The following is a 23,190-nucleotide window of genomic DNA, read 5'->3' as shown; positions in this document are numbered from 1 at the left end:
TCACCATGTGTCTCTACTTGTCATGTAAGTGTTTAATTAACCCGTGAGTCTGATTCTGTGGTCGCTGTGTAATTACTCCATGTCCTATTTTCCCTGCACAGATTTCGCTGGATAAAAACTGGTGTTCTGTTAGCACACATGCTGTAATCCCAATTCTGTGCAAACTGCTCTTTACACCAAAATCTCCATTGCCATAGGGTGTAGAATGAGCCCCATAGATGGATTTTAGCTTGTCCACAACATTTTTCAACCATAACATCAATATTCACCATTAGACAATATTACACATCTGTAGAGATCCCTTAACATCTACCAAAAAGTCCATATAAGCGAGCAGATAGATATAGGGACTCCACAGCACCACTTAGTACCGTCAAGTAATTCAAAGACTTACAATGTCATTGTGGCGTACGTAAGCCAAATTGCCAATAAGCACCTGCAACAATACAACATTAAACATCCTTCCACTGCATGGGACTTAACAGCTCATAAACAAGATCAGAAATTGGTCTGCAAAGTAATCTTCAAAACCAGACCCGGAACAAACCCAGTGGCAAAACTCGCCATATAACTAAATATATCATAACACAACATATCTCACATTTGAACCCTGTGTAACAGTGTGTCACATCGTCCCTGTGTGTTTACTATTTCCCATGTCTCACATTGTATTTTACCACCAAGGTGACTCATATTTTTACTCATAAATAATTTGTCACGCTGTGTTGCATAGATGACACATTTGTATTACTAGTCAGCTTGCATTTCTCATCCCTATGCGACTTCCTCCACGCCAGCTCTTGCTCCCCTCTCGGTGGAAGCTATTATTTTGACACCTGTATTGCCGTGACAATGACAACCTTGGGTTTCACACGTCTGAACCATGTCTGGGGTGACAACATCTACGTATCACTTTCCTAATTTGTGCGGCCCATGTATCACTTAGTCACATTGTCACTCTTATGTATTGCTTTCTCATATTGTAACCCACGTGTATTCCTTTATCACTGTTACTTTCTTTCCAGGTGTCTTTCATGGCTCATGTGCTGTTCCACATTTCAGACTCGTGTCTCCCATCTTTTGATCCCTGTGTCTGACTCACCTCCTTTGTGACCCCCGCCTCTCTATGTCTAATTGCCTCTTATTCTTGGCACCATGTCTCACTTACTTATACTGCACCCTATTTGTCACGGTGAACCACGTCTATTAAATTCTCACTTTCTAACAGTCCACACGCTGTCACTTTCTCACAATGTGACCCCTCGGACACGCATTCGACCGATATTTCATATCGTTAACTCTTCGTCGCACCATCTCACAGTGCGGACTATATGACATGAATTGTTATCACTTGTCTCCCTTTGAGGGCAGCTTGTCTTACTTCATTACACTGTGACTTCCATTGTAAATAACCCTGTGCCTCACACTATGACGCTCGTCTTACAGTGGCAAATCTATTTCGCACGTTGTGACCACTGTTTCTCACATTGTGACCCCTGTGACTCATCAGGAACACTGTACCTCACTTTGAATACCCTGTGCCTCATATTGTGACCCCTACGTCTTACGTTGCAACATATCCCAAGCTTTCTAGCCTATTGTCTCTCGTTCTCACATTGTAGAATCCTTCTCCTTAGATTGATGATTCCACATCTCACTTTCACACATTGATTCTAACTATACTTTGCTGGCTGCTCTTTCTCTTCTGTGTGACGCATAGTTATGTTCTCACATTATTATGACTGTTGCATCTCGCGATGTCCACACTGTTGGCCGTGTTTCACTTTCTCACACTGTGGATCTGTATTTCTCATCTTTCTGTTTGTGTGTCTCACTGTGACATTGGGACCCTTGTACATCACGTTGATGCATCCTGTCTCAGTTTATGATGTGGACTCTTGTGTCTTAAGTTTTTGACCCTGTGTCTCACATTGAATGTGAAAAGTATGTCTGATATTGCTGACTCTCTATGCCACTTTCTCACAAGGATTGTGACTCCTTTTCTCCCACTGCTGACCCTGTGCTTCACTTTCTCGTTTACTGTGACGTCTGGCTCTCACTTTCTATTTTCTGTGACTCAGTGTGGCTCCTCTGTCTCTCGTTTCTGACCCCTTACCTCACATTGTGATCCCTGGGATTTACCCTGTAACACCCTGCCTCTCACGTTGAGGTCTCTTGTCTCGTGTTCTCATGCTGCAGATCCTTTTCTCGCGCTGCTGATCTTGTGGATCGCTTTTTGACACGATTGCGACCCCTGTGTTTCTCGTTGGTAACTCCATGCAGCATCTTCTGGAATTGATTATGATCTCTGTGTCTCACAGTGCTGATACTGTCCCTCTCCTTCTGTCACTGGCCATGTCCAACGTGTCTCAGTTGATGCCCAGTGTGCTTCTTTTTCTCACTACATTGAGCCGTTTCTCTCCTTGCTAACCCTGTGTGTTGCTTTCTCACCCTGATTGCGAGTAGTATATATCTTTGCCGACCACCTGTCTCACATTGATTGTGGCCCCTGTGTCTCACTTGCAGGTCATTATCCTTGAGGACTATGCAGATCCCTATGATGCCAAACGCACCAAGGAGCAAAGAGACGCAGAACGCCCAGGGGAGAACGATGGCTACATAGAGCCCTATGATGCACAGCAGATGATTACAGGTATCTTCCGTCCAAATCTCCTTTGCCTGTCACAAACCCTTTAGAGTCTGGGAGTCTCACTCCTCCCCTCCCTGTTGCACACCAAGAGCAGCCTGATTATCTCACTCCTTTCCTATTACTGCATGCCCCTCTATAGCCTGATAGTCTCATGCACCCCATACAGTCTGCTGGCCTGGTGGACTAATGCATACGATGCTGGAATCTGTGTATTACTCTATGGTCACAGATTGTCCAATCCTTGGGTCAGCTCAGTCCATCTTTCTTTTGGAGTTCATAAAATCAGTAGCAGTGAGTTGGGTAACAGTAAATGCGCACTGTATATCAATCGTATACATGCAGTCCACAAAAATGACTTATGTTATCTTCCCTATCAGGCACCCTGTAGAGGCTGATGGTGCGATTCTTTAACTATCCTTCACCAAGTACAGTCTAGTAATCTCTCTCCTTCCTAATAACATGTCATGCGGAGACTGCTAGTATCACTTCTTCCCTAACACACTTCCAGTACCCAGTGCATACTCATAGTTTCACTTTTCCCCTATCCTACACCCCATATAGTCTTATAAATTCACTACCTTCTCGTCCCAGGCCCAATACAGTCGGGCCAATTTGTGCTTCTCTGTCACAGTTCTTGTATTCAGATACTTGTAATTTTTTTCTCAGAAGAGAAGTCTGATAGCTCCACTGCCACCCAGTCTGCAGGAGTCTCATTAATTCACTGTCATCTTGTATCTATATTCTCATAGTCCTAATCCTTTCCTTCGCTGCTTTGCTCTGATGAAGTTTCACTAGTTTCCACCAAAGACTGCAATCAATGCATGCAGTGTCACTGTATGCCCGTTGCGGGCTCTCAGTCATCTAATGGAGACACGCTCTTTACCTACCAAAGGTTATGTAAAGCATAATGGTTTCTAACTCCTTAAACTTCATAGACTGCGCTTTTCTCAAAGGATCACATACTTGGTACTGGCTAGTGTATCTCAATGTTCTCCACTGCCAGCTGTTGAAAGTCTAATAAAGATATTGTATGGTTTAACACAGTCCTCCGAAAGCCTGGAATTTCTCACTTCAGCAATTGCAAGTTGTGTGCACTTTTAAGATTACATGGCCCACACTTTTCGTATATTACTCCTACCGCATATCATTCTCAAGAACAGCATCTCCAAGCTCTCCTTCTTAATTGTGGGTTCCATGATGAATGTTGCACAGCATTTGTAAAGTGCAAAATATAAAATTCATACACTCCCTGGTAGGGTATCTGTGATGGGCTACAACTATATGGTTCAAAACAAGTGGCTATGAAAAACAAGCTTTGCTAGTGGTTGGTCAGAGTTGCCTGGGATAGATGAGAGGTATGTTGAAGGCACAAAATATTCCGTTGTTAAATGAGAGAGCCCCAGGTGACGCGCCTCTATTAGGTAAAAACATTTGGAGAGAGAGGTCTGTGGTTTGTCAGAATGATACATGAAAGATTACTATGGTAGCTAGTAGTGGGTATACTCAAGAGAAAGAAGGAAAACACTTTGCGAATGGAGAAAGCAGGAATTTACACGAGTGAGATAAAAGGGCATGAACAGTGTGATAGTGGATGGAAGAGCCATGAGGTCTGTTCAAGACTAAGCCCTGATATTAGGTGCACTGACATTTAAAAGTTTGTGAGCAGTTATTTGGCTACCTGCACTTATTCTGTTACAAATTAAACACTGGGTGTAACCGAGGGTATGCAAGGGGTGCCTGGAGTAGGAAAGAGCTGCATGAAGTTGATTGGAGGTGCACGCATAGTTGAGATCCATTTGACGTAGATGACAGATGCTTGTGATAGACAAGAAGCGTCTGTGTCTGAAAGTGATGATTAAGAATTTTCTTTTCATGAACAAAGGTAGGCAAGAGGTGAGTATGATAGAAAAGAAGTGTTTTTCATGTTAAGCGTTTAGTTCAACATTCACCTTTTACTTTACCTAACATATGAATAGCGTGTGGAAGGTGATAAGGGTCTGCGGTAGGTTTTGAGAGGTGAGAAGTTTTTGCGTTATAGTTGTAGCAGCCTCCCAATTTTTGCCTGTTTCCATCACAAGTCACCTGTACGCCACCGGCTGCTGACGGCACACCTTTGGCAGGTATCTGTTGTTAGTGGTATGTAATGAGGACAATAAGTGTCTTTGGACGGAGAGAAGTGCCTGTAATAAGTAGCAAAATGTGATCGGTTTCTGTGGAAGAGTTAGACGAGGGGTTGAAATGGTGTGTGAGACCTTGTGGGAGATAGGCGAACTATATCTAGCTGGCAGAAGTGTCTTTGGTAGGCCTGAGGGGTCTGAGATAGGTGAACTGTGTTTACAATGAGTGAAAGGTTCATGTGGAGAATGAAGAGGTTAGTGAGAGGTGTAAAATGTGTCAGTAGAGGGAGAGGGGTCTGTGATAGGCAACAGATGCCTGTGTTAGATGAACGGTGTATGTGGTAGGTTAGAGAAGCATGAGTGTCCAATAGGCCTAAGATAGCAAGAAGTACTTGTGGTCAGTGAATGCAGAAGGAAAGATGTGCTTGTATTAGAATTCTTGACTTCACTCCTGCAGCATCCTGTTCTGGTCAAATAAGTCTATGGTGATTAGTAGTAGGTTAAGGGCAAGTGTTTATTATGAACCCTCCTCTCAAGATATGAAACCACCTCCCCTATGTGCGTTGTTTCCCCTTACCCGTGGCTTCACCACTCAAGAAGCCTTCTGTCTATTCAGCTCTCTGCAGACAAGTACTAGGTGTAAAAGGTCATGGGGTGCAGATGGTGGATGAGACGTCTGGGTTAGATATGCAAGACGTACCTCTCAGCCTGTTGAGTCTCCGAGGAAGGTGAAATCAGTTGTTTGTGGCAGGTAATACCCTTTTAAGTCAATACAAGTTAACAGTTTTTGGATGGAGAGGAAGGTTGGCAGTACGGAGATATCTGTGATAGTTTCCTGTGGGAGCTGTTTGGTAATTGATAAATACATTTGGTAACTGAGATACAGTGGGTACGCAAGTGGCCTACTTAATAGACAGGTGTGATGTGCGATGGCAGGTGTGAGGTGCCATGGGCTGGTGCTTGTGTTTTAGATGAGTCGGAAAAAGAGGGGGTTCGTTTCATCTATGTTTGTGAGATGTTCGTGTATGTGCACGTAAATATATGAGAAGGGCAGATACACATTGTGGAAATGGAACATGCTGAGGGGGTAAAGCTCACATACAACGCCCGACAGCAGATACTTTCTGGTCACAGCGGGACTTTCGTCGGACGCAGTGAGAGTTTTCTGCACTCTGAGACTGAGTCCCAGCATGGTGGTGTGAAAGCCCCTGTCCAGCGTGTGCGGTTCACTCCCAGCGCCACCATTGCTTCGGCCTCCTGTTTATTATCAGGCGCCCTCGGCAGGCCCGTGTTTTCCGTTCTGGTGAATGGTTGCTATCGGCCCGCCTGGGCACAGCTTCCTCGCCGTTTCCTGCCTCTCAGGCACACATCCTCAGGAGCCCTTAGCTCGCCAGGACCCGTCTCCTCCAGACCGGAAACGCGAGCCCATGGCTGTGAGCTTCAGCTTGTAAACATGGCGCCCGAGGCCTCTAGGTGTGACAGGGCCGGGGTGCCGAGTCAGAGGGGGACACCCCTTACCTCTCAAACATGGCGCCCGAGGCCTCTAGGTGTGACAGGGCCGGGGTGCAGAGTCAGAGGGGGACACCCCTTACCTCTCAAACATGGCGCCCGAGGCCTCAGCGCGGACACCTCGGTTGTCTGTTCGGCACGTCCTGTCCGTGAAAGGCAGTGTTTTAAGTGTTTTAAGTGGAGGTGTTTATCCATCCCAGCCTACCTGTTTGATACTGAAAGCTGGTACGTCCCCGATACGTTTGCAAGAGTGTAAACAACTGCTGGACGTAGCTTTTTTTTAGGTAGAAATGTGCATGCACTCTATACTTGGCAGCGCCATACTTGCATAGGTAAAGATGTGATTGAACACTATACTTGGCAGTACGGCACATGCCAGTACACCAGATTTAGGCAGGACTCGATTTTGTCTGCCAAAATGTCTTAATGTTAGTTTTCTCTCGGGTAAACTAGCTTCCACTTCGATACAAGTCGTTGGAGGAAAATACATAATCGCTATTTTGTTTGTCAAAATAGTCCCCTTTTTACTTTCCAGTTGTTGCCATGTATGCAGTCCCTGCAGAGCTTTCAAGTTTCCTAGTTCCTTGCATATCTCATCCATACCAGTTTTTCTTTGCATCCTGAGATCTGTACTCTTTTTAATTCCTTTATAAAACTGGGACTTTAAATCCCAGGATGCAAAAAAAAACCTGGTGTGGATGAGCTATACACACTTGAAACCGAGACAAGATTATCTACCCGTTTTAAATCTTGTTGTCTTGGTGTCTGGTAACTGACTTTCCCCGCAAACATTTTCATCCATAGCAAGTGATAAATATATATATATATGTATATATATAAGTGAGAACTCTGTGTAGTTCCCAAGTTTAGGTGAAGAGCAGCTCCAATAGGAAGCACCCTGCAACACCAACAATCCTCTAGATTTGCTCACCTCAAATGTCTGTTTTTCTAGCAAAGTTTTTAAGCATAGGATTGACACAGTGCCATCTTTGCCGAGCTGTAAAATTACAAAAGCCTTTCACCACTCCAGGTAAAATACCATCCAAGCCAACCTGGAATGAGCAAAAGCAACCCCTGACATGTGTTTCGATGTCATTACATCAAGATGAGCAAGACATTATGAAATAAATATCAGGGGATTTGGTAGTTTTCACCATTAACATGCTTTGAAGTTGAAGATTTAAGCAGAATACCAAAAGCAAGAGTGGTGACAGATATGTTATGAGTTCTCTCGGTTGACTTTCCTTGTCACTCTCATTTGCCTGCTTCTGATTTGTGCCTTGTCAGTCTTGTGTTTCTCTCTCCAACAGAACATTGCCTCTTTACAGTAACTTTGACTGGCAGGTGTATCTGCTTCCACTGCTTGTTTTTCAAGCACTACTTCTTTGTTCTTTTGTGTGAAGTACTCAATTTGAGTGCATGTGTTTGCAAGCTGTCTGCTTTGTGTAGTCTCTCCTCTTGCACTCCATGTTTCCCTCTGTACCCGACTTCTTCTCCACCCCTCCTTTGTCCTCAGCTATATGCTTCTCGACATTGCTTCCCCACACCCATGCCATCCATGTTGCTGTCCCCATCCCACATTTTGCTTTCGCTCCTGCCTTCCCCCCACTGTTGCTTTCTCATCCTCCCAAGGCCTCCCACCTGTTCCTTTTGCATTGCCTCCCACCTGTTGCTTTTGAGGCACCTTTCTCCACAGTGCTTTGCTGCCCCCTCCCCTGTTCTGCTTTCCCTCTGCCCACCAACCTTTAAAAAGAAAAACACTTGCACGTTTTTTTAGTTTTTTTTTTAGTTATAGATATAACTTGGAATGATAGCTAAAAAGAAAAAAAAGCACCTCTGTAATTTTGCAGGCGCCATCCTACAAAATGATGCAAGAGGCCCTGTCAAAGACCTTTGCTTATTTTTCTGTAACTCTAGCCATGCAGAGTAGCTAAAAAACATTGGCAAAACCAATAGAATACAAAGACAAGACCTATTTACTTTGCCAGTGCTTGTTTTTTTGAGGCTGCAGACTTCCGCAAACTGTTCCTACAGGCCCGGTAAGTTATTGGAGAATGCTGCTTTGGATATTTCAGAGTCACACTCCACTGCTTTTATAAGCCGTGCCACTTTTTAGTGAGGTTTTAGTGTTAGTACTCACAATAATTTTAAAAACTTACATGCTCCAAAGGTGGCCTCAGGTTTTGGAAATGACAAGGGTCCATAAATGGATTAATTGTAAATTAAAAATTTGCAGACAAGCAGGCACTGTATTGTTTGGATAAAAAATCTGCAAATGTGGACTTTTGAAATTGGCATTGAAGCACCATGTGCAGCTCCTTGGCCTGATCATTATCCTCAAAGTTTAATGCTATGCCATGTGTCTGCTTCTTTCTATAATCATAATGTAATAGGTATAAAAGAGATAGAGGCAATGACACAAATGAGTTTCAGCAGACAGTGAAACAAAGAAATAGGTGGACTGGCCAGCAATTTGTGTGTCTTTCATATTGTGCCAAATCCTGTTGTTCACAAGGGCTCTCAGAATCTCAGACTCTAGTGGACAGGTGTTGGCGCCTGCCGTTTGGGAACCACACTTACACCATCGTTTATTGCACATGATTTCAATGTTAAATACAACTTCAAAAATAATTTGCCCCCCACCAAAAAAAAACAACAACACATAAGTAAGTTTTTTTGCCTACAGCTAGATGTGAACTGATGACCTCTCACAGGAAGACATGCGTACACTGAGTCAAAGAAGGGCACCAACTTGGCACCGGGCAGTCTGGAAGATGTACACCAGTTTCTAACCACCTCCTTTCTCCCCATATGTAAGGTGTTCGCTTTTACAACTTGGACCTAGCTCAGAACATTTCAAAGACCCATCTTCCAAACAGAGGGCAGAGTGTGCTTAAGTGGGAAAAATAAGACAGACTGGCACATGGCAATTGAAGCCAATCTGGCACATAAATAAGATTAATCATTTTAGGGTACTGGTGGCAAAAGCTAAACTAGCAGGAGTGCGTGGAGACCAAACTGTCTTTTTAGCATAGGAAACGTGAAACGTGGACTACGAAACCCATACAGGCATGTGGGGCATAATGCCTTACTGGGAGGTGGATATTGGAAGCCACAGTGGCACACGAGTGTGGGCACGAGAAGCCCAAACATAAGTTAGATTAATCTATATGGAAATGCCACCAGTATAACCATAGTTCCCTTTTGTATAGAACGGCTGACTTTTTTACAATTGGATTCTACTGTGACAGACCCCACTGGGGCACCTACAGTATTTTGAAATATGTCGATTGAGTGCTTTCTCGGGATCAAGAAGAGAGCTGAATTTAATTTCCTGCTAAATAAATAATATTATCACCATGATATTGGTGCTTTTTCAATTGATGATAACAGCGCTTTGTTCTGAGACATGATTAAGGATTGTTAAAACACGAACATTCTTCAAGATTGTCTACTTATCAATTCTCGAGTGTTGGGAGTATTGTCAGCGATGAAACTGACTTGATCATGTGTTGTTTGGATGTTGGGGCATGCTTTTTACAGATAAATGTTCATGTTAATGGTGACGAAGGGGACTAATGCTCCTCTGAATTTATGGACTATACTATTTTCGTCCCACTCGTTAAGGTTAAACCTTGGAAATAATTTTTGACCCTCAAATCTATTTTGAGAATCAGGTGTCAAAAGTACATCATGTGCTGGATACCTTATATTTATGGCTTTCGACCACAAGCATTCTGACAGTAATTGCCACAGTTTGATTGCTACCACCGCAGGCAAGTAAATTCCTTTGTATGTTGGTGCTGCTGAGAAGCTGGTAATTCACTAATGAAAACTGCTGAATTACTGAATGCGGTACCCAGAATGGTGGATGGAATGCCAGACTAAAATCATATCATACAATTTTGAGGAAACTCCACTCATGGCTAGTCAAAGGGGTCTATAGACAGCTGACTGAATGGCACAGGTATAACTAAACTGGCATGAGACTGTGGGTAGAAGACCTTTATTTTATAATGTAAGCCATATTTGGGCAATCAAATTAAAATGGTAAAGAGTGCAATGGAAGACAAACATGTTAAAGTATTAGGAAGCGAAGACAGATTAGTGCCAATGGAAGCAAACCATTGCATGCTTTGGAAATTAACATGATGAGAGGGAGACATAAACTGGCATGTCTCATTGTCACTCTAGATTGCTGGACATGGACGACAATGCAGCACTTCAAAAATGGAAAGCATAGTGACGTGGTAAATTGATGGAAGCTAAGTGACATGAAAAAGCAAAGCAAAATTGCCATGTGGGCATTACAAACGAACTACCAAATGGGCAGTGAAAGCCTTCCTTGCACGTAGGCAGTGGAAGCCAAACTAATACATGGGCAACTGAACCAGACTGTCATTTCGGCAATGGAAACTCACTCTGGCATGCGAGTAAAGGAAGTCATGCTGGCTCATGGGCAGTCCAAGCAGCATTGAGGTGTGTGCTTTGGAAGTTATGCTGGCACATGAGTGGTGTAAAACACAACAAGCATGTGGCAATGTAAGCCAAGCAGGCATATGGGTGATGGGAGTATATTTGCTCATTATCGCGACCGCTAAGGTCTGCATTGCAGAAACATTGGTCCATCAATGACAAGTTATGTTGTTGTAGTGCTTACAAATAAAGAAAAGAAAAGGTGCCGGACGAGGTTACTTTGGAATGCAGCAACCTTTTGGCAAGAATGTGTATTTATATTATGATTTCTTTGCTTAAGTACAGTTGAACTGGATTCTAGTTTTACAGCTGGAAATTAAGCACGATTTGGAGAAGTTACTGAGGCATTTGGTGTCCACTCCTCATAAATAAGAGGGCTGCAACAGGATCTCAACCTTTAATCCTGTTTTTTGTAAAGGTAACTTATGAACCCATGTGATGCGAAATTTATTTCACAAGATAAATAGATGAAATTTGCACTGCCGATATTTTTTGGTCAGTGTCTTTAGCACTCTTTATTCTCTAATACAAACCAATATGAGCCACACTTACACATGGACTATGGAGACAATATGACATAAGAGCAATCAAACATCAGCAGATGGAACAGGCACAGTGCCCCAGATGCCCACCCTATTGCGGAGCTTTATCAAAAGGTATGAGCCCACTCATGTTTAGGAGCGTATGGAACAAAGTCGGTGAAACGATATGGACATTGAGTTATAGAACATTAACTAGATCCCCAGAGGTGTTTCTGTTAGGAATACATGCCTGACCTGTCACGACTCACGTGCTGCTTGCACCTGGAGTTTGCAGATCTTGAGGCGTGGATCTTGAGGGTTCGACTTTGGCCCAAAAAGGGGCGACTCTTTCTGGTAGCCACGGTGCTGTAGGCGAGGAAACGCCAAGGACAGACCGTGACCGTGAGAAAGTAGCGCCAGAGGGAAAAAACCCCTTCAGAAGAAGAGGAAAAAACCTCCCAGATGATTTGCAGGGGATTCCTGGAACAAGAACAGAGGAACAGGAATCAAAGGAACTGACGTAACGCAGAAATGGCGAAATCCAGAGCCAAGGACTAGGAAATCAGGAGCGAGGACACTAACTGAAACAGAGAGTGTTGCAGCGCAAAGAGGAAAAGAAAAACCACCCTTAAATACCATAAAACAGGAAGTGACCCACAGGAAGAAAAAGGACACCATCTTGAATAGGGAAAAGTAGATAGAATAGACTGGAGCAGAAACCATAGAGAATAGGGAAAGGAGGAATGCTGGGAAGACAGAGGTAACCTGGGAAGGGGAAAAGACATAAAGGACAGAGGAGAAAACAGACCCAAAAAGGAAGAAAGACAGAAAAGAAGAAAAGGGAGCCCCAACAGGTAAGAGGGGTCAGGAGACCCCAACAAGACGGAGGGAGAGCGCAGCGCGAGGCCCCCAGTAAGTCCTGGGGCCTCGCAGGGTGCAAGAAAGGCTCGGGCGCGCCGCGTCTTCGAGACGCGGAGCGCGGCCCGAGCCGAAAGTGCGGCTTGTGCCGAACGGCCGGCCCGCGCGGTGCGGCGCGACAGTAGGCCCCCCTCCCGAAGGCCCCAGTTTGAAAGGAAATAAACGGTGAAAGCGCTGAGTCAGAAGAGGAGCATGAACCGAAGATGCATCTTCCCAAGAACACTCACTGAGAGGATAACCCTTCCAATGAATCAGATACTGCAGACGGGTGTGAAAAAGACGAGAGTCACAAATCTCCTGAACCTCATATTCAGGAACATCATCCACTAAGACAGGAGGAGGACAGGAAAACTGACGGGAGTACGGATCTGGTACATAAGGTTTGAGTTGGGAGACATGGAAGACTGGATGAATCTTCCATGTGTGAGGCAAGTGAAGACGGACAGTGACAGGATTAAGTAACTGGAGAATACGGAAAGGCCCGTAATAGCGAGGTGTGAATTTGTTCTGAGAAAGACGTGAGGGTAAGAATTTAGAAGAAAGCCAAACTTTATCCTGTGGATGGTAGTCCGGAGTGGCCCTACGTTTCTTGTCTGCTACTTTCTTCATATATCTCTTGGTGTGTAAGAGATTAGAACGAATCAGTCTATGGATTTGTAGAAGACGTTTGGAAAAATGAGTAATAGCGGGTAAGGGAGTGGGAGACAGAGAAGAAGTAGGAAAAGAGGTAGGATGAAAACCATAAGAACAGAAAAAAGGAGTGGTCTTGGAGGCACTATGGACTGAGTTATTATAAGAGAATTCAGCGATAGGGAGATAAGTGTTCCAGTTGCTTTGAGTTGAGTTGCAAAAACAACGAAGGTATTGTTCTAAGCCTTGGTTCAGACGCTCGGTCTGTCCATTGGTCTGAGGATGGAAGCCCGATGACAGAGCTCTATCGATGTTTAGTGTCTTACAAAAATACCTCCAAAACCGGGAAATGTACTGAGGTCCTCTATCAGATATAAGAGTATGAGGAAGTCCATGAAGACGGAAGATATGTTCAATGAATATCTGGCTTAATTCTTGGGATGTAGGTAGCTTTTTCAAGGCAGTGAAGTGAGCCATCTTAGTAAAAGAGTCCACAGTGAACATGATTACCCGGTTTCCTGCTGAGAGTGGTAACGAACACATGAAATCGGTGGAGATGGTGTGCCATGGAGTTGGCGGAACCGGCAAGGGCTGGAGTAAACCCGCAGGTCTCGTTCGGGGAATCTTGACTTGAGCGCATGTGGGACAAGCCTGAACGTATGTTTCAATATCCTTTTTCCAAGTAGGCCACCAGAAAAATCGTGATAACAGTTCTTGTGTGGCCTTGATGCCTCTATGACCAGCAACCGGTGAATCATGACACATTTGTAATGCCTTTTCTCTCACTCTGTTAGTGGGAATGAATAACAGATCGTGATAATAATAGTATCCTTGTCTCTTATGTAAAAGAGGCCTTAAGTTCTCTATTTCATCATCAGATAGATTGGGGTACTCCAGTTGTACCTCCTCCAGAAAAGACTGGGCTACCCCAATGATCTTACTGGGTTCCAGTAGGGGTTGAGCTGGGACAGGAGTACAATCTGGATAACGACGCGATAGAGCATCAGCCAGAATGTTTTGGGAGCCAGGAATATATGTAATGTAGAAATCATACTGGCTGAAGAAGAAGGCCCAACGAGCTTGACGACTATTTTGGCATACGAAATTTCGTAAACATTGTAACTTTCGATGGTCTGTTCTCACTTCAAAAGGTTCCTTGGAACCCATCAGAAACTGCCTCCATTCAATACAAGCTGTTTTCCGAGCCAACAATTCTCTTTCCAATACTGAGTAATGTTGTTCTGCAATAGAGAGTATATGAGACAAATAGAAAACAGGATGTTCAAGACCATCGTCCTCTTGTTGTTGGAGTAGAACGGCACCAATGGCCTTTTCAGAAGCATCGGTGACGACAATAAATCGTTTGTTGGTCTCTGGATGTCTTAAGATGGGAGCTTGTGTAAATGCCTTCTTTAATTCCTGAAAAGCTGTTTCAGCAGTTTTAGTCCAGACAAACCCTTTAACAAGATTTTCCTTCTTTAAAGTGTGAGTTATATGGCTAGTTTGTTTAGCAAAGTCTGCGATGAATTGTCGATAGAAGTTCGCCAATCCTAGAAAGCATTGTGTTTCTTTAATGGAAGATGGAGAAGGCCAATCTAGGATAGCTTGTACCTTTTCTTGATCCATGGCTACTCCGGTGGTACTTAAATGATATCCTAGATATTTGACTTCCGTCTGGTCAAACTCACACTTTTCGGGTTTGCAAAATAGTTGATGTGCCCGGAGTCGTTGAAGGACTTGTTTAACATGGGAAGAATGGAGTTCGGGATTTCTGGAATAAATAAGAATATCATCAAGGTAGATTACAACTGTCTGATTCAGGAGATCCGAGAATACTGAGTCCATAAATCTCTGAAAAATTGCCGGGGCATTAGTAAGACCGAAAGGCATTACCCTGTATTCAAAGTGACCAAATGGAGTCATAAAGGCCGTTTTCCACTCATCTCCTTCTTTAATGCGTAAGAGGTGATAGGCTCCCCGTAGATCTAGTTTGGTAAACCGTTGGGCCCCTCTGACTGCCTCTAAAATGTCCCTTATGAGAGGCAAAGGATAACGATCTTTAATAGTTATTTTATTCAGGCCTCGAAAATCCAGGCAAGGGCGAAGGTCCTTTGTCTTCTTGGGTACGAAAAAGAGAGGAGCCCCGGCCGGAGAAGACGATGGAACAATAAGACCACTTTGAATATTTTCATCAAAATACTCCTTTAGTACTTCCTTTTCAGTTTCCGTGAGGGAATACATCCTGCCAAAAGGAACGATAGTGCCAGGTTCCAAGGGAATAGCACAATCGTAATCTCGATGTGGAGGTAACACAGGTTTGGAAGGTTTTTGGAAGACGTCTTGAAAATCCAAATAGTGTTCAGGAACTCCTTGGACTGTATTTATGGTCGAACCGGTGGTACCCTCCGTGATTATTGACCTCTTAGGCGACCAATACTTGTCTGAAGCAAAACAGTGCTCGTGACAGAACTGTGAAGACAAGGAAACCGTCCGGGTAGCCCAGTTCACATATGGATTATGTCTGATGAACCACGGGATTCCAAGAATGATGGTATGGTTGGGGGAAGTTATAAGATCAAAGGAAATGTGTTCCTGATGGTTACTGATCTGTAGATTCAGCATCAGGGTAGTTGTATCTACTGGACCCGATGATATCAAAGATCCATCCACCGTGTGAACTTGTTCTGGAACCTCCTTAGGTTGTATAGGAACTTGTTGAGTGGTGGCCCACTTCTTATCCATATAAATGCCACTAGCTCCACAATCTAGTAGTGCCATAGTCTTCTCTTGACGGCCATCAGGTAATTGTAACATTACTGGTAAAATGAACAAGGATGTGGTATTGTCGTTGAAAGAACTGATGGAAGGTATAGCTGCTACTCCCGTCCCCTCCCTTCTTACAGAGGACGGGAAGCGGCGTTTCCCGATGGCCTTGATGGACGTACTGGACAGGTACGTAGTATGTGGCCGGCAGATCCGCAGTATAAACACAAACCCTTCTTTCGTCTATCTTCTCGTTCGCTAGGGGAGAGAGGGCCTCGAGTTGTATCCACCTGCATGGGTTCTCCTTCGGTGTCTCTGACAGGAGGGCGAGGTTCCTCAGAACGATGCGGAAAAACTCGTGAGGTGCTTGGTTGAAAAGACCCTCTGCTTTTTCTCTTCTCTGCTCTCCGTTCCTGAAGGCGATACTCGATGGAGAGGGCTTGATCCATCAGGCCACGAAGATCTTCCACTCTGGTGGAATGTACTAGTTCGTCTTTGATTTCTTCTTTGAGTCCTCTACGAAACAAAGTCACCAAAGTACGTTCCACCCAGGTGGTCTCTGCCGCTAGTTGACGAAAGCGTGTGATGTATTGAAGGACATCTTGTGAACCTTGATGAATATCGCATAAGGCCTCTTCTGCTGAAGCCTCCAATCCCGGACGACTAAACATCAGCTTGAAGCGGTTCACAAAGGCGGAATAATCCGACAATACCGGATCGTTAGATGATACCATCGGGGTTGCCCAGGCCAAGGCAGGACCAGATAAGGCACTGATGAGATAACCCACTTTTGTTCTGTCATGGGAGAATTGGGTGGGTCGGAAGGCAAAGTACACTGTCAAGGAGTCAAGGAACTCTCGCAGCTTGGTTGGTTCACCCGAAAAACGATGGGTAGAGGCGGAGAGCGTCGGGACATCACCACTGCGGAAAGCCAAGGCCTGTCGCAGCGCAGCATTCTCACTGCGTAGTTGCTGTAATTCTTGAGCTTGTTGCTGAATTGTAGTTAGCAAAGCTTGATCCGGATCCGCCGCAGCTACCACAGTGTCTTCCATGGTGTTAGAAGACGTCGGGATGGTTAGGCGCTGCAATCTGTCACGACTCACGTGCTGCTTGCGCCTGGAGTTTGCAGATCTTGAGGCGTGGATCTTGAGGGTTCGACTTTGGCCCAAAAAGGGGCGACTCTTTCTGGTAGCCACGGTGCTGTAGGCGAGGAAACGCCAAGGACAGACCGTGACCGTGAGAAAGTAGCGCCAGAGGGAAAAAACCCCTTCAGAAGAAGAGGAAAAAACCTCCCAGATGATTCGCAGGGGATTCCTGGAACAAGAACAGAGGAACAGGAATCAAAGGAACTGACGTAACGCAGAAATGGCGAAATCCAGAGCCAAGGACTAGGAAATCAGGAGCGAGGACACTAACTGAAACAGAGAGTGTTGCAGCGCAAAGAGGAAAAGAAAAACCACCCTTAAATACCATAAAACAGGAAGTGACCCACAGGAAGAAAAAGGACACCATCTTGAATAGGGAAAAGTAGATAGAATAGACTGGAGCAGAAACCATAGAGAATAGGGAAAGGAGGAATGCTGGGAAGACAGAGGTAACCTGGGAAGGGGAAAAGACATAAAGGACAGAGGAGAAAACAGACCCAAAAAGGAAGAAAGACAGAAAAGAAGAAAAGGGAGCCCCAACAGGTAAGAGGGGTCAGGAGACCCCAACAAGACGGAGGGAGAGCGCAGCGCGAGGCCCCCAGTAAGTCCTGGGGCCTCGCAGGGTGCAAGAAAGGCTCGGGGCGCGCCGCGTCTTAGAGACGCGGAGCGCGGCCCGAGCCGAACGCTCGGCTCGCGCCGCGCGGTGCGGCGCGACTTGACCCACAACAAATTAGATAATATTTTAGAGAAGAGACAGCTAACTAGAAACGGAAAAAGCGCAACTGGTCCTACCAGCAAGGGCTGGATGAGAGAGCTCAGGAAACGGGCAGATGCAAAAGGGACCATGCTGCACCGAGAGGTGTAAAGAGGGGTGAGAAACCTAAGAGCCCAGGATGCCATAGTAACTCAAATAGAAAGGACAAACAGGAATAGTCTCTACCCACGCAGTGATAGTCACATGAATAATTGTAGGATGACATGGAATTTTGGATAAATAGATGCGCATGCTTGAACTCCCTTCGTTCTGTTGTCTCCCCCCCCCCCCCCCCCCAAATAGCGGCCATGACACAAAGCGCAAACAGAATTGCAAAGCTGAGCATTTAGGCCTCATAGTGGTATAATTGATATTGGATGGTGCTTTCGAAGGCAAGGCGAACTGGAACGTAGACGATTATACTGAAATGAATCAAAAAGTGATGTAGTAGGCACAAATGTTATTATATATGTTTTGTATGGAAAAAAAATAAAACTAACAGGTGGCGAATAAAAGTGAAATAGCGCCATACGATGCTTCATTTAAGACTACATTTGAAAGATTACCTTGCAACTTGTTCTCTCTCTGGGTACGGTTAGGGAGACAGTTCCATGGTATATTATTATTATTATTATTATTATTATTATTATTGTGAGACAGGAGGTTTCCACCCCATTTGATCCTTCTGGGACTTTTTAAAACCTGGAACTCATATAAGGACATAATAAAGACACCTGTCTTATATTATAACTACCATATTACTTGACTACGGTTGATGAAAATTATGTTATTAGACTGGTTAAATTTGAAGAGTTTTAACTAAAGTAGGAAACTAACCGCTGTGGCCTGCCTAGGAATGGTGAAACATGTGACTAATGTAGCACATGGAGGGTTTAAACATTGCTTTCGTCTGAATATTAATGGGATAGATGGAGAACTGACATAAGAAGATCGGTCCTTGTGTGGTTAAGAACGTATACACATTTTGGCTCCTGAATGCAGGTCAAAGCATGTCGAAGAGAGGAGCCTATCTGTGGGCTCTGAAGTTTCACATAGGCTTCTAGGTGAATCAACCCCAATTCACCCCTTTCCATTAAGTATAGATGAATGAAATGTAGATAAACCATCCATTTCATACACACGTAAGTAAGTTAGTAGAATATAACTGTAGATTAGTAGTTAATTTGAGTATTCAAGTTTTTAAGACATCAAAGGCCTCATGTACAAGAATCTGACGCATCGGCTCCGATGCATCAGATTTCTTGCACTGCCCTACGACCCCCTAATGATGCCATGGATGCTCTGTATTTGCATTACAGAGCTCCGTGGCGCACTTTTTCAGGAGGTGAGGCATCTGTGGTGCTAAACTCACATATTACTGGACTAGTGTACAAAAAATGACACTACTCCAGCAATGCCAGGAGGCCCCCCTATTGAGAAAAGCCCTGTGTCAGTTTTACACCTGCTCTGAGCAGGCGGTAAAATAATCAGTTTAATAACAATAAACTGCAGCCTCCTGTCTCCGGAGAACGTTCCATCTCCCATTTAGAAACTCCTGTCTTCCATTGACACACCCTTGTCTTCCTAGGGCAATTCTTAGTTTTGCACAGGCAGTCCCACGTTTCAATGAGAGAATCTTTTGTCTTCTACAGAGAACCCCTGTCATCACACACAGAACCCGGCTCTCTGCCCGCTCTTACTAAGACTCAACAGAAGGAGGGACGGACAACCCAACAGTAGATTGTATTATAATATAATATTTATATAGCTCCTACTACCCCTGTGTGGGGCACTGAGGAGCATGCCTACATGGATAGCGCACGCTACACCATATAGGGTGTGCGGTTGGAAGTCTGTTGTCTTTGTTTTAATCCTGTGTTGGAAGTGTTTCCCTGTTGTGCATAAGGACTACCAATGTGCCGTTATCATGTATGCAGTATGAGGGATGAAGAAGTGTGAGAGATAGGCACGATGGACAAAGCAAGGTGTTGTGAAAAGGCTTCCTGTGGAGAACTAAATGGACAGACAAAACCACCAAATTTTACATGAAACATGTTGGCTAAAAGAACGTATCAATACCATTGAGCAGGTGGACACATTACTTACTGAAAAAGAAAAAAAATTCCATTTACCTAGTGCAACAGGCAATCTTAGGCAGTCACTGAGGAATCTCCAGTCACCCTTCTCTCCGGACAAGTTAAACTGTGCAAAAATAAAATACATTTTATACTTCAAAGCATCTTTATAACACATTACAGTGTAACTAAATTATCATGTCATAAAACACAAGTTCTGATATGTATAACCGAAGACTCATATCAAGATATTCCAAACCACACAGTGAGAAGGAATAATGAAAAAAATAAAATGCAGATTTAGAGCCTGATTTAGTGCTTAGCAGAGGGGAATACTCCGTCACAAGCGTGACGGATATCCCGTCTGCTTTATTACGATCCCATGATATCCTATGGGAGATAGTACTATCCCATGATATCCTATGGAGGTCGTAATGAGGCAGACGGAATATCACGTTTGTGATGGAATATTCCCTCCGCCCAGACGTAAATCAGGCCCTTAGTCTCTTGTATTATTCGCCTAGACATCAAAAAGTGGCAAAATCACCTTTCACACGAATAATTATTCTGTGCAGTGTTCCATTCCCTCATTTTATTGTATCTTGTCTGTGATTTCCAGATATGGATCATCGATATGAAATCAGTATTGGTTTATCTCTACAATGACAGTCCAGCCCAAATTGCAAGGTCACATCCCCTCTGAGGAGGAAGGCAAGGAACCCCACACACTTCTTTAGAATAATTCAAACGTTTTCACCCACAACTTTTATTTTTTTTAAATTAGTTTTGCTACAGTTTTTTAATGGGTTTTCACGTGATGCATGCATGACTATTTAATGGTGCCAACAACTCTATATCTGAAGATCTCTTGGAAAATGGCAAGGTGCTTTCACTCATTTGTAAAAGCCAAATATCTATTTGCAGTTCTCAAACAATAAAACATAAGTTACAGAACTCTAAAAGTTCTCCAGTGAAAGGGCTTGATTTAGAGTTTTGTGCTCAAATGTAATGGATGTCTAGCCTCCTTATTACAAGTCGGTTATATCCTAATGCACTTGTAATAAGGCGGGTGGGATATCCTGTCCTCTAAACTCTTAATCAGGCCCTTAGTTATCAAAATGAAATAGGTTAGGTTTACGTAGGAGATGTCGTCTGCATAGACAAGTTTAAAATGTTTGTCAGTATCAAAAATGGGAAGAATCCTTGCTAATTGTACACTGTTAATTCAACTTCAGCTATAAGACCAGGGCCAAAGTTACAATTTAACAATTACAGACGGATTTATTGTGTACAACCTAAATGATTTATTGGTGGATAACACACCTTTGTGTGAAATATGGGAATTTATCTATTGATGAAGTGCTTGAAAGTTGTATTTTTCTGTCTGTTCCCTAATAGAGAAATATATAAAAAGAAATTACACTGTTAGTTGATTTTCCTTGGTCTCATGACTACAGGGATGACAACTGAGTGGGTTTTCACCTGAGATGTTAACCCACAGTCCCTAAATTGTACACAATACATGTAACCAGTTTCAGAAAGAAGTCAAAACAAAATGTTGGTTTCCATTTGTTGAGCCTTCCTTAGGCAGTAGGGAGCCCTCAAAAATATATTTTCATGAGCGGTCTCTATTGTCTATTGATGATTGTAAGGCAGTTCTCACCTTGACTTTCCAGCATATTTTATACTAATGTATCGAAACGTTTACCCTTTTGTTCAGCACCCGTTTCGCAGGGCATGCCTGTTGCAAATATCAATCCAGATATGCCTATCCCTAGTTTTGGTGATCCCCAGAATGTATAGGATATAGCAATTGTAATGCACTGCATGCTGAAGTTTTAAGAGCGAACTCGAGCAACAAAGTTGTTTTGAAGCTCCGTCCTTTGGTAACAGAAATCAAATCATAGGCCTTCGATAACAACGTCAAAATCATATTTTGTTATATCCTATAAACCCACATTTTAATTGGATAGCTTGTAGACTGCTCTGAAAACAGTTTTCAGCATTTTCTCTCAAAGTCCCAAAATATTACATTTCCATTCCACCTCCTTGAACAGTTTTAACATAAACAAGCCTTTGGTAAAGGACAACGAAGTGTTTGTGTTCCATTGGGTTATCTGATCATATACATTGTTTGCCTAAGTGCACATCCAAGTCCTGAGCTTTACTTCCGCATAGTTGTTTCCTCCTCTCCCTCCTGTTATGATGTTGAATACTATAGAGACATTGCTCTCTCTTACTTTGGAAAACAACCCCATGACTGTGAGAAAGCACAACAAACCAAATATTTGTTAAGTCTTCACATCTTAAGGAACATATCAATGGGTGGTCATTGCCTCTAATGTGTTGGGCAGGAAGCAGTGCTGAAAATAAAGTTTATGTATTTTTGTGGCATTGCCATAAACTTGGCCTTTTTAATACATAGAGGAAAAATAATATTGGGTTTTGTCCTTCACTTGCATAAGTTGACGCCCTCCCCAATAAATTATTCTGTTGGACCTATAACAGCCCTAATTCGCTGTTTCCTTGAAGGTCGTGAAAACTGACATGTATTTTCTGATTCTGGCCAAAAATGCTGTCTAAGGAGTGTAACTGTGGGCAGTAAAGTTGCTGTTTGCATTATTTAGTTAGCCAATAGCATCAGGGAATATAGCACGGTCGTACATGCCATGCAGAAACAAAAGATCACCATATTTGTCATAAAGTGCCAGCAAGGCAGTCAACAACTTCATAGTAAAACACCTGAACATTCCATATGGTATATAGAATTGAAAAATGTATGGTTTGCCAGTTTTCCCTATTGTTGTGTGGCTGTTGTTTAAAGGAAAAAGGTGCTCACATCAAATCATATCAACAAACGTCTGTTTATATGCAGGTGAAGGATGGTGCCACCTAGATATTTCAATGCATGTCAAGTATATTACTAATCAGAAAACCTGAGGGAACAAATATCTTTGCTTCTCAGTCTCACTAATAGTTTTCTGCACCTGGAACGTTTTGTAACAGCAAGTGCCATGACAGAGCCATAAAAATATAGGAACCACACATAGCTTGGTTTCATTTCCAATCTTTCAGGAAGAGCAGCAAAATCTAACACCAACTTTATGTACAATCTAGTCAAAATAAAAACAATGTCTGACTTTGCTATTTTCCCTATACTCGTTGGCTTCAGAAACAAATAGCTGTGGCCTACATGTCATCTTTACAAAGGAACACCAGTGGACTAGTTGTTTAAATGCAGGCGAGGCCAGAACCCACAAGAAAGCCTATGGATTTTGAGTGTCTACAAACAGACGACAGAAGGGCACAGATGTTTTGCTAACGTTGACATGATAGAGACCCACCTTCAGTTCTATAGACATTCAATGCTGAGAAATACAAATTACATTTTATTGTATGCTTCAAGACAGCCATTAAGGGGTATCATGGTCCACTTATTTTTAAGTAGTCCTAGCAAAAGTTAAAGATTCGTGAAATTGGTATTTTCCCACCCTTTCTTCGAGTAGTTTGGCCAGTCAACTGGGAGCTATCCAAGGGAACTTTAAAAGGAGGTATTTCTTATTTTCAGGTCATTACTTACACAGCCCCTGCATCTCTGTTATCCGTAACCTCAGGAGACCCAAAGGAAGAGT

The 23,190-nt window shown here is 43.4% G+C and overlaps 2 protein-coding genes across 3 annotated transcripts in view; one reads left to right on the top strand and one right to left on the bottom strand.

Moving 5' to 3' along the window:
• The window catches only part of SHE (Src homology 2 domain containing E), an 83,358-nt gene that overhangs the window by 4,546 nt on the left and 55,622 nt on the right, over positions 1 to 23,190 (top strand). For both annotated transcript variants that reach the window (XM_069218203.1, XM_069218204.1), the window contains one exon: positions 2,527 to 2,653. In XM_069218203.1, the coding sequence (XP_069074304.1) occupies positions 2,527 to 2,653 (127 nt within the window). The remainder of the gene's footprint in view (positions 1 to 2,526; positions 2,654 to 23,190) is intronic.
• Positions 1 to 23,190, bottom strand: part of TDRD10 (tudor domain containing 10) — a 696,763-nt gene that overhangs the window by 623,510 nt on the left and 50,063 nt on the right. Inside the window, exon 3 of the mRNA XM_069218205.1 lies at positions 19,616 to 19,685. The gene's annotated coding sequence lies outside the window, so the exon portion shown is untranslated. The remainder of the gene's footprint in view (positions 1 to 19,615; positions 19,686 to 23,190) is intronic.

The sequence above is a fragment of the Pleurodeles waltl genome, chromosome 12, assembly GCF_031143425.1.
Source record: "Pleurodeles waltl isolate 20211129_DDA chromosome 12, aPleWal1.hap1.20221129, whole genome shotgun sequence".
Classification (NCBI taxonomy): Eukaryota; Metazoa; Chordata; class Amphibia; order Caudata; family Salamandridae; genus Pleurodeles; species Pleurodeles waltl.
This window is presented reverse-complemented; position numbering and strand designations above follow the sequence as displayed.